The following is a 13283-nucleotide window of genomic DNA, read 5'->3' as shown; positions in this document are numbered from 1 at the left end:
GAGATAAATAAAAAATCAAATAGAGTCCCTATAGAAGAGTATAAATACCGAGATTTTATTTCTTGTGCTTTTTATTCTGTCTTGATGTCTTCCTATGTCTTACGAATATGCTGTGCTGTTTCTTCTTTTCTTGTGTAATCATCACATCATTTTTCTTTGTTATCTGTAGAGATGGGAGAGGTTTTCTTTTCTTCTTTTCTTTTAAGAGAGCCTTGAGACTCTTAGGGATTTCTACATCTCTACTCATGAGCCTCAGTACAATGGATTTGATATCCTTGCCATGTCTTCTTTTGAACCTATCTGCATATAATTCCAGGACATCCACACATCCTTGAAGGTTCATTGCATGCATCCCAGCAAAGGTGTTCAGAAGTTTAAGAACATGTGGAACAACTTCCCTTCCTAACTTGCTTGTGGACAGGCATGCATCATATATGGACAGGATGAATTCTTGAGAGAGTTTTTCTTTATGGTTCTCTATCAACGAAGTAGATGCTTCCAATATTCCACATCTGAGATCCATACTTTCAGACTCCATCCCAGCTATCATAAGCCTGGAATAGAAGTCAAAATCGGAAGCATTGAATCCAGACACAAGCTCTTCCAAGCTTTCCAAGCAAGTTTTCTTAGTCTTTGCATTTCCTGTTTTCAGCCCTACAACAAGCATGGGAAGCATTTTGTTGAGATATTCCTTCTTCCTGCTAGGGAAACATTTGCATCCAATCATGTAAATGGAATAGACCAGAGAAATCCTCCATCTCTGGGAACAATCCTTTGTCTTTTCATCAATCTCGTGAGAAAAAAGAGTGTCACAAATGCATAGATCAATCTTTTGATGCTGCTTCATGTGATAAAGCAGCTGGTATGATCTTTTTTGGACACATCCGTCCTCAGAAAGGGAAAGGTCTATGAGCTTGCTATAAAATTCAAAGTCACAACTCATAGCCGGAACGAAGTATCTTGCGACTTTCAAGACATCGGCAAGCCCTGTCAGGTTCCAATTCCCAACTGCAACCGATTCAATCTGTGGATAGAGAAGGATGTATTGGAATATCCTATGAGAAACACCAAAGTCGTTTGTTTCAAGTAGCTTGAATAAGGTTTGGTCTAGCTCATCCGAACTTCTCGTCATAGCCATGGAAAGAATATCCAGGGCAATCGCTGATTCCTGGACTGCACAAAGAATCCTCTGAGATTCGCTACGTGGAATGGGGTTTCTAAGGATCAGGGTGTTTTTGATATTACCCTCGTGTGAATGTATTAGTTTCCTTATTCCTGTGCATATAGAGTTAAAGACATTCGCATCGCCCATATTGGCCTTCATTACTTGAAGAAGCGTCTTGATCGAATTGTTACGGTCCGTCCCATAGTTACAGAATGCAGGAAGACAGTTCAAAAGAACGGTCTTATCCATGGATTCCGCCTCCTTCTTTTCTTCTATGCCACGGTACAGCTTTATAAAAAATGATATGTCTTCATTTGAAGAGCATCTTATAATAGGTGCCCATGTCCTAATCTCTATAGGAATATCCTCCAATATCAGAAACAAATCCTCCAGCCCTATGATCCCTGCAATGGCCCCAAGAGAAAACCGATACCTGTCATCTCCCTCCACAAAGCTTCTCGCCATGTGCCTTATCAAATCTATAAACTCTGGGATAAGAATGTGTCTAACAGACCTGATGAACTCGTATATTTGATCGTTCTTCAGTTTTGATTCGCATATCTCCTTCACAACCTCCTTCTTGAGATTGCTGTCTAGCTTCATCAGATGAACTCCATTTTTTAAAGAAGTAACTAAGTCCTTTTCTGATAATAGTGAGAATATCTTCAGGAGCTTTCCTCCTCTAGGAAGAGGAATTGCAAAAAGAATTAGAAGCTTCTTCATGATGTATTCAAAGGATTTTTCATTAGACTCAATGGTCTTCATCCTCATCACTGTGTAGTTGTAAAGCAGATCGCAGCATTCAGAGTACAGTGCCCTAGCTTCATCAGAATCCATATCGCTGAAGATGGTCGGTCTCACAAATTCCTCAAGCTTCGACTCCACATCAATCCTATCCATGATAGAATCGAAGAAGCAGTTGATGTGCCTTATCAGATTAATGGTCTGGAGTTTGGATATATGGTCGAGAAGCTCCTTCTTGAACTTTTCCATCCCCAAATACCTCTTCGCCAGCTCTACAGACCTCGTCTTAAATCCTTTCCTTCCAAAACACTCCTCAACAAGAATTCTGAAGTGAGGCATATAGTATTTTTCACTTTTCATAAAATGCTTGATTATACGAAATCCTTGAAGATAGATCTTCTTCTCCTTGAAGGAGAAAAGGATTCTTCTGATCAACTCTGTGCTGTCTTCCTCGGCAATGTAATTCTTATGTGCAAGAATTATCTGAAGAAGTTCCTGCACTTTCGAATGGTCATTTCTCCTACTCATCTCCAGAAACGTGCATATCGCCGCACTAGCAATATTTTCCGGGGTGATCTCCATTCTTTCAGAAGTAATGGACTGCCTTATTGCATCTAAGACTTTCGAAGCATCTTCACATAACTTTGCCTCCATCTCTGGGTAATTTTTTTGAATTAATTATAGATGTAACATATAACAGTTAAAAAGAACTATTTAATAGGGCTCACTGGACCTCCTCAACAACCTCCTCACTTTTCACCTCTTCAGAACAAAGGAAGTCAAAGACGTTGGCACAGAACTCCTTGGGCTCAGATAGCATAAACCCATTATGGATGAGAACAGTCTCGAAAAACAATTCCAAAATCTTACTCATCTTTTCGATCTCGTTGTTATCGAAGAATGCCTTAAGATTCTTGACAAGCTTGTGGTTTGGATTTAGCTCGAATATCTTCTTACTAACCGCTGTCATTGCTGCAAATGGATTTGCCTCGGTGACCGGCTGTGACTTCATTATGTTCTCCATGGTCCCAGACAAAGAATATTTAGTGGTAGATATGACAGCAGGAACACTCACAAGCCTTGGATTCACCGTGACCTTCTCCACCTTATTGGAGAGGATATCCTTCACCTTCTTGCAGAACTCCTCAAATGACTTCACAACCTCCTCGTTGTTTTCTTCATCCTCAGGAAGCTCAACTCCTTCACTTGTTATCCTCTGTATAGCATGCCCCTTGTACTTCTTAAAACCTCTAAGCATCACTTCGTCCATTACATCATACATATATATAACCTCATACTTCTGGAATGCATCTAGTGCTGGATTCGATTTGACTTGATTCTTCCCTAGGCCAGTTACTACATATATCTGCTTCTGGTTTGCTGCCATTCTTTCCACATACGTGTCCAAAGATATCATGTCCTCCCCACTCTTTGTAGTGAAGTAACGGAGACACTTTGCATATCCATCTTGCTGCCCCTCGCTTGCATCTCCTATCGCCATCTTCAAGCAGTTTCCAAACTCCTTGTAGAATGTCTTGTACTTCTCAGTATCCATTGCAAGTTTTCCAACCATCTCAAATATCTTCTGAGGAAGAGTCTTCTTGACAAGCTTCATGACATTTGTCCCTTGAATCATCTCTCTACTGATATTCATAGGGATATCATCAGAAGCTACTACTCCGCTGACAAACGACATCCACTCGGGAATACAATCTCCAAAGTCATCTGTTACGAACACATTCTTGCAGTACAGCTTGATGTTATTGTTCTTCTTGTTTCTGTTGAACATATCAAACCTTGCTCTCTTTGGAATAAACATAAGAAGCTCAATAGACAGAAGTCCTTCGATGTGCCAGAAGTCAACTGCAAGGAAATCATCCCAGTCTCCAGAAATGGTCTTATAGAAGCTCTTCAATTCCTCCTCGGGAACATCTTTTATGTTTCTCTTCCACAATGGCTTCTCAACATTAATCTGTTCCCTCTCAGTGACTTTCTTTAACCTTTTCTCTTGTACCTCCTCAACCTTTGGCTCATTCGTCTCTTCCACAGCCTTTTCTTCCTCCTTCTTCTCTTCTGCTTCTTCAACTTCCTTCTCAACATACGTATATATAGGATAGAACACAAATAGAGAATACTTCTTCACTATCTCGCTGATCCTCTTTGGGTCAAGGAATTCCTCCTCTCCTTCCTTGATGTACAATACTATCGATGTTCCGTGGGCAAAAGACTCGCCCTCATACTCTTCTATTGTGTACTGGTCCTTCCCAGTCGATGTCCAGATAAGTGCCCCGTCCTCAGGATGCTTAGTTATCACATCAACTCTCTCAGCTACAAGATACGAGGAATAGAACCCAAGACCAAACTGCCCAATCAGATTAGAGGCATCGGTAGAGTTCCCCTTTTCTTTCATCTCTTCCCTGAACTTCTTAGTCCCACTGCTTGCAATAGTCCCAATAAAGTTCATCAGGTCGGCCTTTGTCATTCCAATTCCATTATCCTTGATCGTTAGTGTCCTGTTGCCCTTGTTTGGGATAATCTCAATTCCCAGAGATGTGACTGGATCAAGTGAACACCCCTTCTCCCTTAACTGGAAGTATAGTGCCTTAAGCTTGTCACAGGCATCACTGGAGTTGGACACAAGCTCTCTAAGGAACAGCTCCTTAGACGAATACACACTCTTGATCATAGTATCCATCATTTGGTTCACATCAACCTCAAACTCATGTGTCTCAGGGTGCTTATCTTTTATATTGCCTTCTACCAACGGTTCTTGCTTAGACGACATTGACTACTAGGGAACTCATGGTTAAATATTTTCGTTTTCCCAGAAACTACAGGAAAAATCTAGAAAAACAATGGCATTCAAAGGCACAGGCAGAGCTTGTTTTAAAACTTTTCTATTTAATTAAGGATAGAAACCTCAAGAGATCAGAGACACATCCATCATATGAGTCATAGACCTTGATATTCTCTGCAACCCACTTAGATAAATGGTTTTGAACTCTCTTTTCAGAATACCTATTATCAAGAAGCATCACTATCCCCCAATCGTCCTTATGTCTGATCGCCCTTCCAAGTGCCTGGTTCACTGCTCGGAACGCCTGGGCCTCGTACCAAAGCCGTCCGTTGAAGCTCTTGTATCTGTCATTGAACTCCTTCTTAAGCTCTACCTGTGGGTCATGAAGACTTGGATAAGGAATTCCAACTGCAATAACCGCCCTTGCAAAAGAATCCTTGAAGTCTATTCCTTCGCTTGCTTTCCCTCTGTATACACACATAAATACGGCACTTTGCTTCATTGCTATTCTATTCTTATATCTTTTCATCACCTTTTCAAACTCATTTCCTGCTCCATTCTTCGGCTCAGTTAGTATCCCAGGATTTGTCCCTCCCATTCTCTTCTGCAGGTTCTCTAGGAAACTATAACTCGGGACAAACACAAGTGTTCCTCCATGCCCTTTGATCTTGCTCGACACATCCACTATGATCTTACAGAGCTGGTCTAGATACTGCGGTGTGTCCGAAACCCCGTATGTCCCTGTTAGCTCCTTTGACAAATGTCCCTTCCTTACACAGGAGACAAACACTTGCTTTTGTGTAATCAGGTGGGGTGCAACAATCGAATGAGCAAACTCGTGCCCTAGCTCAGATGAAAATGAGGAAAACGGTGTCAATGTTCCAGACAGAAGCACAACAGACCTAACCTTTCCAACAAACGATCGAAATGTGTATCCAGCATCAAGAAGCCAGAAGTTATAAGAAAACTTGGATGCTCTTGAATTCCTCACATTCTCATCGTTCACTTTGTGGAACACAAACGAATATGCATCACAGCCGCTAAAGTGAATTGCAGATAGAACAGAGTCCAGACCCTCTAGTACATGGAGCGTGCTTACATTCAGCAAGTCCTTTGCCTCTTCATTCTTCTGGATTGCATATATCGAATTCTTAATCTTCAGAACAAACTCCTTACTTATTCCCATCCTTTCAAGCTCGTCCTTTATATCCTTTCCCCTTCTTATTCGAAGCTTCCCCCCAAACGTGTCTCTATCAAACTCATCTGTATTGTCTGCTCCTTCCCGAAGCTTTCTGAAAAAATCCATCAGGTTGATAAAGTCCAGCTTAATCTCCCCTAGTATCCCACTCCTCTTCACGGCTCCAAGAATCTCATTCTGTATTATCTCTATTGCCCGCGACCCAAGCTCAATCGATCCAGATGACCTGCACACGTCTTCTATATTGTGTGCCTCATCTATAATCACCACACTGTTTTCAAGGCCAATCCCTGTATTCTCCCTTATCCTGGGGTCAATGAGGTAGTTGTATGGTGCAAATATAACCTCTGCATCCTCATTCAGAATCCTAGAGGCATAGTAAGGACATCCACCACATCTTCTTCCCTCTCCCTTCAGCTCCTCTATGTCAAACACCCTATCCCCAACCCTTTTTGCAAGCCTATCCTTTCCAGTGAAATAGGCACAATTTCCACTCTTCACCAACTCATTGCACCCCGTGTTTTTGTCTGTAACTTCCCGAAGCTTTGGTGATACACAATACTGGCTTCTGCTTGCTAATATGGAAATCCGGGGCTTATACTGGGTCTTCCTCAGCTGATCGATTAGTTGGTCAAGTTGCTTGTGAGTCCGTGAGCATATGATTATCTTCAGCTTTTCTTCCTTCACTTCCTCTCCTTTCATCCCTCCTCCTTCTCTTCTCTTGCCACATCCACTTCTAATCCCTCTCTTCAGATGCTCGCTATATCCTAACGCCGCACATAGTATCGACAGGCTCTTCCCCGTTCCTGTTGGGCTTTCAACTAACCCGCTCGTCCCTGTCATCAAGCAAGATATAAGCTTTGTCATCGTGATTATCTGTGCAGGATACGGCTCAAAAGGCATCTCAATAGGAACCCCGCTTATCTTAATTCGAACCATTCGCTAGGGTACGTCTTTTCAAAGGATTTCCATTCTTCTTCAAGACCTATACAATAAATCACATGACTATTCAAAATAATAGAATAGAACTAAAGAGGAGTTTTAATTGCTAGCAATGTCCTTGCCATAAACCGTGTAACATTTTCCACACTTGAACCCAGATGATATCTTCCTGCAGAAAACTTCCACCCCGCATGCCTCGCACGAGACATTGTTGACTTTAACCTTGTCCTCGGTAATCGTGAAGTTGTCCAGCCACGAAAGGCCCCTTTTCACATGAGGCTTCTTGACCTTCTTAGGCGTTGAAAAGTCCTTCTTCTTCTTCTTTGCTCCTCCTCCACGAAGCCTCAGCACAAGATGGAGTGTGGACTCCTTCTGTATATTGTAATCAGATAGAGTCCTTCCATCTTCAAGCTGCTTTCCTGCAAAAATAAGCCTTTGCTGGTCTGGTGGAATCCCTTCCTTGTCTTGAATCTTGGCCTTGACACTATCAATGGTATCACTTGCTCCAACTTCCAACGTTATAGTCTTTCCTGTTAGCGTCTTCACAAAGATCTGCATGCCTAACCCGTGGGTTAAAAAAATTTGCTTATAAGCCTTCAGCCCCAGTCTTTATCTAGACAGAGATGCCCTTCCCGTCCATCCACATCATGTAAACACACACACCTTATTTCCGTTAGCCCCATATACCCAAGGGAGGTGGGGATGGAACAGGATGTTTCTATATCTTCCTGGAATCCTTTTGACGGGGACAACCAGGTCGTTACCCACGTCATTGTAGAAAACAATCATCTCCATAGGGTACGCAACACACATAAGATTAAATCTTCTATGCTGGATCACTTCCATTCCCACATCCTCCTGAAGCATGGTTCTTTTTACAACGTTATTGGCCCAATCATACAGAATTATTTTCTTCAGGTTATTCACTAATACAACTATGTTGTCTGAAATACTAAAGAAGTCAAGGACAAACGAAAATTCCTTTGCTTCTCTTGCTATCTTTCTAGATACAAGGTCATAAACTATCAACGAGCTTGCTGTAGAAATAACCATTGTGTCCAGAGACCTGTGAAACCTTGCCTTAAGAGGCACTGTACCCCGAACCCTTAGGACTTCCAATTCCTTTTTTTCCTTAAGGTCATAAACCATAACCTTCTTTCCATAGACCACACTTATATATCTTCCATCACAATGTGCTTCTACATCATTTATCTTTCCATCTGTCTTTATCACAGTGCACATGCAACTGCTGCTTTTCACCCCTTCTTCAGTTTCTTTCCTGCTCCACATTACAAACTCCTTGCGAAGAAAGGATCTCTGCCCATCAGAAAACCCTTCTGCAAAGGTATCGTTCACAATGCATATGGTATTGTTCGCCAGTAATATGCATATGGTCTCCCCCTTTGTAAACATAATCTTACGGATCTCAGAGTCAAAAATAACGTGTTTCACCTTCACAAAACCCTTAAATTCATAAACACACAGCTTGTTTTCTTCTCCTACCCCAAACTTCTTGAAATCCTGACTGATCCCAACCGCTCCAAGCTTTTCAAACCTAAAGGACAGACCAATCTCCTCCGGGAACGGCTTTAGAGTTTCTGCTCTGGGCAAATCCTTAATCAGATCTCTCAGCTTGTAGCTCTTCCCTTCCCTTGGCTCATAAAGCCTTAGATATATCCTTCTTAGATCTCCTTCTAGATCCTCTCTCCTATACTCCAGATGCTCAACTGGGCCTGCATACGCCTCTCCTGCTTTCACAAACATGTCCTGCTCATAATCATTTAGCTCCTCAAGGCCTTCTTCTTCCCATATGTCAACAATCTCATTCTTGTTTCTCTCCTCGATCACCTTCCTCCTGCCGTTCCTTATTTTCCTTTTAGGCCACCTTCTGCTCTGGGGCGCCGGAGTCTTTCTTCTTGTCTCTATCCCCTCATCCATTGTCTTTCTACTAAAGCTTAGATTCAATGGCCTATACAAATCGACATCTGGATCCATACATACATTCTTCCTGTAGCTTCTTATGAGCTTCACATCTTTCTTTGTAACTAAAAACTCTTTTCCTCCAGACTTGACCTTGCGACACTTCTTCGTGGGCCTTCTTCCCAGAAATCTCTCAATCCGGTCCATCTTATCAAAGGGTACTTTATTCGAAGCCAACACCATTCTAAGACGGATAAATCTCTGGAGAAAAGAAACTAATCCCCGAATGATTATACACAATGTCGAGGAGGGAGAATACATCGAGGATAATGATGCATTTGACAGACTTCTGAAACTAAGATCCAAAGAAGAGTCAATAGAAAAGCATAAGGAAATCGTCCAGCTGGTTTCTGACGACTACTTCTCCTGGAACAAGCTTAAAGAGTATCTCCTGGCAAATCCCTCGGACTTTCGAAGCCAGCTCAAGGTTTGTGAAAATTCTCTGAGAAGCAATCCTAAGTCTTATCAGCCTTGGCACCACAGGAAGTTCATGATGAAAAACTTTCAAAGGCAAAGGGAGAAATACCTCGACAGAGAAGACTTTCTTACAAAGCTTCTGCTTGACTCAGACCCAAGAAACTTCCATTGTTGGAATTATAGGATGTCCATTCTCAACACCAAGACAGGAAGGGATTTATTCAATTACTCATATCTACACCATCACCAAGACTCAGAAGATCCTCTTTCCATTATATATACCGATCCTCTAGATCCAACCTCCTGGGAATACTTCTACCTGTGGAGAGAAAGAAAGAGGATGAGGAATGGCCTATACATTAGAAGATACAAGGATCATCTAGAGATTAGGTTTTCAAAGCCTTTTCAAGGTCAGATTATTTTTGAAGCAGACAAGACTAGAAAAATAGTAGCTTCCGAGCTTGACACTAGGATCATCGTAATAGAAGAGACTATGGGAGCTCTTGATAGTTTCTGGGTGATAATGAATGGAGAGACTGTATACCTTAGCCTTGAAGATGAAGGCTTTGGATTTGTACACGAAATCCTTGAAGTTGAGCCTGAGTGTTGTGGTGCATTATTAATGCTTCTAGATTACATTAAGGAAGAAACAGAAAGAATCAGCATTATAGAGAAAATCATAAGTTTAGATCCAATTAAGAAGAACTATTACAACACTTTGTGTGGGAGGTTCTATAGTGTATATGTCCCAGAGCCAGAAAAGTACTTCAAAAATAAAGGATGATTACTTTACTTAGTTAGTTTCATCATTGCATCAACAACATCATAATTGGATTCAACAAGTGCTTGATTATATCATCTCTCGAGGCTTTTACTTGTGAACTTGTCAGTTTTGTATCCTCCTCAGACAACTTCCTATCAGTAGATTCAGAAGAGGCTTGAGATGGCTCTTTCTTTTCTTGATCATCAGTGACCTCGCTATATAGCCCAGAAGCCTCATGACCTTCCCTCTCAGTGTATCTGACATTATCTTCATATATCTTTTTAAGCTTACCAAAGTCTATCGGGTTCTCTTGTTTTCCAAATATAAGGAGAGATTCAGTCCCTTTTATTTTGTAAACCACAGAATTTTCCACAGAACACCTTATATTCCCGGTAATGACGGACACACCTTCTATCCCCTCGATCTCTTCCAATCCTACCTTTGATCCAATGATCTTGTGAACATGTGCTTCATCAGCTGTGAGAGGCCTGCTCATTCTATTATGGGCTTGAAAAATTCGCGATTTAGAGGAGACGTAGAAGATGTAATGTGGAAGAGGATGTCGAGCGATATCAGGGGTTGTGGTCTAGTGGGATGATACCTGCTTTGCACGCAGTTGGCCCGGGTTCGATTCCTGGCAACTCCATTTTTGCCCTTGACTTTGGGTTCACATAGATTTCTCTTTTGCAATTTTATGAATCAATTATGGAAGCTTGTCATCTGCATTCTTTTGAATAAGGTTAGTTCAATCAACTATGCCAACCGCCATCATCTGGATATAGCCCAAAAGATCCATGGCAAGCATCGAGTCTTTTTATGGAAGCGTAGAGAACGAATCAGACTGCCTTGTCTTGATAGACTTGGCCAGAAGAGGCCTCATCCCAAGAATTCAGCGCAGACTTACATCCAAAGAAAGAAAACAGATCCGCCACGGAAGTATATTTATATATTGCGAAGAAGAAAGCGGAATCAGAAGATGGACGGATGGTATGTCATGGACTCCATCGAGAGTCCAAGGTGTCTTTCTGATGTACAAGCAACTTCTGAGCGGGAATCCCATGATAAAGAGAACCTATTCTGCAACATGTGGAGATAAGAATTTCCATATAGTGGGATACATCCAAGTCTATTCCTCAAATGATGAGCTTCCTCCCGTATCTGCCCTTTATAAAGGTGTTGACTTCCCAACTGACATCAGGATAAAGAAGAAGCTTAACTTTCAACAGGAAAGATGCTGCAGAAGAGAAGTCAAGAGCATTGAGTCTGTAGAACCTAATGAAGACTTTCAATTTGATGTTTATTGGTATTAGATGTCCTGGTGCTCGACTTGAACTAACAGAAAGACAATCTCTTTAAAAACAAATAGGTAAGTACTTCTTTTGTTTGAGTGTGTTGGAGCATAATCCATTCCTACTTCCCAGTTATAACTTCTCAAACTCAGTCCTAAAGTGCATGGGGAGAATCCATCACTGCCTGAAGCCTAGGCAGTATGGATAGCCGATATATCGTCATTTCTAACTAAAAAGCAAATATCTAAACACTTTATTGTCCCTTGGAAACTAGCTTGTTAATCTTTCTTGGTTTCCTGTTCATTTGGTGCGGCTCTCTTGGTAATATATATCCTTCTCACCACCAGGCCTCCTATGCATATCGAGATTGAGTACCTGTTAAGCAAAAGACGAGCAATAAGCTTGAAGAAAAGTCTAATGTGTGTGTACAGGAGAAGGAGATACATATCATCTGTAGAACGGATCTTTAGGATATACTTGTAGGCAAGCAGAAGGCTCTTCTTTACCCCATATCCATGCTCATACATGTAGCTGACGTTGTAACACCCCTCGGGATCTCTTGCAAGAGACGCAGATATGTAGAATGCAAATGCATCTCTATACGACTTTTCAACCCCTGATCCGTAGAAGTAAGCATCACCTATCCTATTGATGACATCTTGGTCCCCCTTTCTAAGAAGCTTCATATATAGTTCAAAGAGCAGATGCTCTTGCCTCTTGAAAACATAATGTCTCTTCAAAACGTATATTGCATTTCTTATGGAAGAAACAGATCCAAGCTCCACACACATAAGCAATGCCATCACACACTGCCTGTACTTGCGAGATATGAAGCTTGCCTCTGCCCTCTTTCTCAAGTCATACACAATATCGGAGTAGTCCATAATCGGGTGGAACCTGATGCAGGCGTTGATGTACTGCCCATTCGTATAGTAGTTGACCCCATCTCTGCATATTGCCGGAAGATATCCATACATAAGAGCAGAATCCATGTGGGGCCCGGCCCTATGTACATACTCCGGCCTTCGACTCATAAGCAGGTACATCAGATATTCTGCCTCCCCGGACTGTCCAAGTCTGTTTGCTAATGACAATGCCGACTTTGCATTCTTGTAGTCTTTGTATTCGCTAGACATTAGTATCTTCCCGACACCACATGCCCCCACAGTGTCCTGCATTTCCTTGCCCTTTGAAAAGAAGTACATGGCTTGGTCCAGAGATCTCTTCACCCCAATCCCATGGTAGTATATCTCTCCAAGATAGCCAAGCGCTCTTCCATATCCATTTCTTCCAAGAAACTCTATCACATCAATATAGTCTCCAATGTATATCTTACGGTTGTCCAGCAATGACAGAAAAAGCCTTGCAGATATGTCATCTCCAGAATAAACCATCGTGACTATGTTCCCTATCCCTCTTTTTGTCAGAGAGTTCTTTTCGAGCTTCTCAAAAGCATCTGTGGCAAGAAACGCATGTGGGTTTCTCAGATATTTCCTGGAAACCTTTACTGCCACATTCCAGAGTAGATCTGCTCCAAGCTTTGCTCTCTCGTTTGTATTCCCTGATTCCATGGACATCACCCCAAGAACAATGTTCCTAGCATCCTTGTAGTTATCGGATCCGGCTATATCAAGAAGAGCCTCTTCAGACTTCCCCATAAACACCTTCTTAACAAAGTAACTGTAGAAATAGTCCAGAGGCCCTTCTTTTGTTCCACAAAGACGGATGGCATTCTCCACATCTCCTTGTTCTAACAGAGCCTTCTCAAGAGACGTGCACAAGCTAAACACAAGATGCAAAATAAACATTAGCCCTCAGAAGTAAAACTTTTTTATTATGCATGTCCATCTCTTCTCCACCTAGGATGCTTACCTAGATATTGACTCTGAAGACCTTTAGAAAGGTTTATGAAATATTTTCGTGACTACCCCTCTTCTCTTTACTGGTGGTGCAATATTTTGTACTATTCGTTCCCGAGAAGCAGAACA

General features: G+C 41.7%; 9 protein-coding genes and 1 non-coding gene across 10 annotated transcripts; 3 read left to right on the top strand and 7 right to left on the bottom strand.

Moving 5' to 3' along the window:
- Window positions 1–55: 55 nt before the first annotated feature.
- Window positions 56–2563, bottom strand: EROM_021020 (hypothetical protein; the record flags this gene model as incomplete). Its single annotated transcript, XM_009265799.1, has 1 exon — window positions 56–2563. The coding sequence occupies one exon, from the start codon at window positions 2561–2563 to the stop codon at window positions 56–58; it is 2508 nt and encodes an 835-aa protein (XP_009264074.1).
- A 70-nt stretch (window positions 2564–2633) lies between these two features.
- EROM_021010 (Hsp90-like protein) lies at window positions 2634–4694 on the bottom strand (the record flags this gene model as incomplete). Its single annotated transcript, XM_009265798.1, has 1 exon — window positions 2634–4694. One exon carries the CDS (start codon window positions 4692–4694, stop codon window positions 2634–2636), a length of 2061 nt encoding a protein of 686 aa, XP_009264073.1.
- Window positions 4695–4806: 112 nt separating this feature from the next.
- On the bottom strand, window positions 4807–6843 carry EROM_021000 (Rad3/XPD ATP-dependent DNA-binding helicase; the record flags this gene model as incomplete). The annotated part of the gene is made up of 1 exon (XM_009265797.1): window positions 4807–6843. One exon carries the CDS (start codon window positions 6841–6843, stop codon window positions 4807–4809), a length of 2037 nt encoding a protein of 678 aa, XP_009264072.1.
- A 102-nt stretch (window positions 6844–6945) lies between these two features.
- Window positions 6946–7404, bottom strand: EROM_020990 (monoubiquitin/carboxy-extension fusion-like protein; the record flags this gene model as incomplete). The annotated part of the gene is made up of 1 exon (XM_009265796.1): window positions 6946–7404. The coding sequence occupies one exon, from the start codon at window positions 7402–7404 to the stop codon at window positions 6946–6948; it is 459 nt and encodes a 152-aa protein (XP_009264071.1).
- An 87-nt stretch (window positions 7405–7491) lies between these two features.
- On the bottom strand, window positions 7492–8973 carry EROM_020980 (hypothetical protein; the record flags this gene model as incomplete). Its single annotated transcript, XM_009265795.1, has 1 exon — window positions 7492–8973. The coding sequence occupies one exon, from the start codon at window positions 8971–8973 to the stop codon at window positions 7492–7494; it is 1482 nt and encodes a 493-aa protein (XP_009264070.1).
- Window positions 8867–10027, top strand: EROM_020970 (protein prenyltransferase subunit alpha; the record flags this gene model as incomplete). The annotated part of the gene is made up of 1 exon (XM_009265794.1): window positions 8867–10027. The coding sequence occupies one exon, from the start codon at window positions 8867–8869 to the stop codon at window positions 10025–10027; it is 1161 nt and encodes a 386-aa protein (XP_009264069.1).
- A 22-nt stretch (window positions 10028–10049) lies between these two features.
- On the bottom strand, window positions 10050–10502 carry EROM_020960 (Gal4 DNA-binding enhancer-like protein; the record flags this gene model as incomplete). The annotated part of the gene is made up of 1 exon (XM_009265793.1): window positions 10050–10502. One exon carries the CDS (start codon window positions 10500–10502, stop codon window positions 10050–10052), a length of 453 nt encoding a protein of 150 aa, XP_009264068.1.
- A 79-nt stretch (window positions 10503–10581) lies between these two features.
- On the top strand, window positions 10582–10652 carry EROM_020995. The gene has a single exon. It is a non-coding gene; the product is annotated as a tRNA-Ala (tRNA).
- A 148-nt stretch (window positions 10653–10800) lies between these two features.
- Window positions 10801–11316, top strand: EROM_020950 (gluconate transport-inducing protein; the record flags this gene model as incomplete). The annotated part of the gene is made up of 1 exon (XM_009265792.1): window positions 10801–11316. The coding sequence occupies one exon, from the start codon at window positions 10801–10803 to the stop codon at window positions 11314–11316; it is 516 nt and encodes a 171-aa protein (XP_009264067.1).
- Window positions 11317–11573: 257 nt separating this feature from the next.
- Window positions 11574–13103, bottom strand: EROM_020940 (hypothetical protein; the record flags this gene model as incomplete). The annotated part of the gene is made up of 1 exon (XM_009265791.1): window positions 11574–13103. The coding sequence occupies one exon, from the start codon at window positions 13101–13103 to the stop codon at window positions 11574–11576; it is 1530 nt and encodes a 509-aa protein (XP_009264066.1).
- Window positions 13104–13283: the final 180 nt, after the last annotated feature.

The sequence above is a fragment of the Encephalitozoon romaleae genome, chromosome II (genome assembly GCF_000280035.1).
Source record: "Encephalitozoon romaleae SJ-2008 chromosome II, complete sequence".
Taxonomy (NCBI): Eukaryota; Fungi; Microsporidia; family Unikaryonidae; genus Encephalitozoon; species Encephalitozoon romaleae.
The sequence above is the reverse complement of the archived record's forward strand: the minus strand, read 5'-3'. Positions and strand labels throughout refer to the sequence as shown.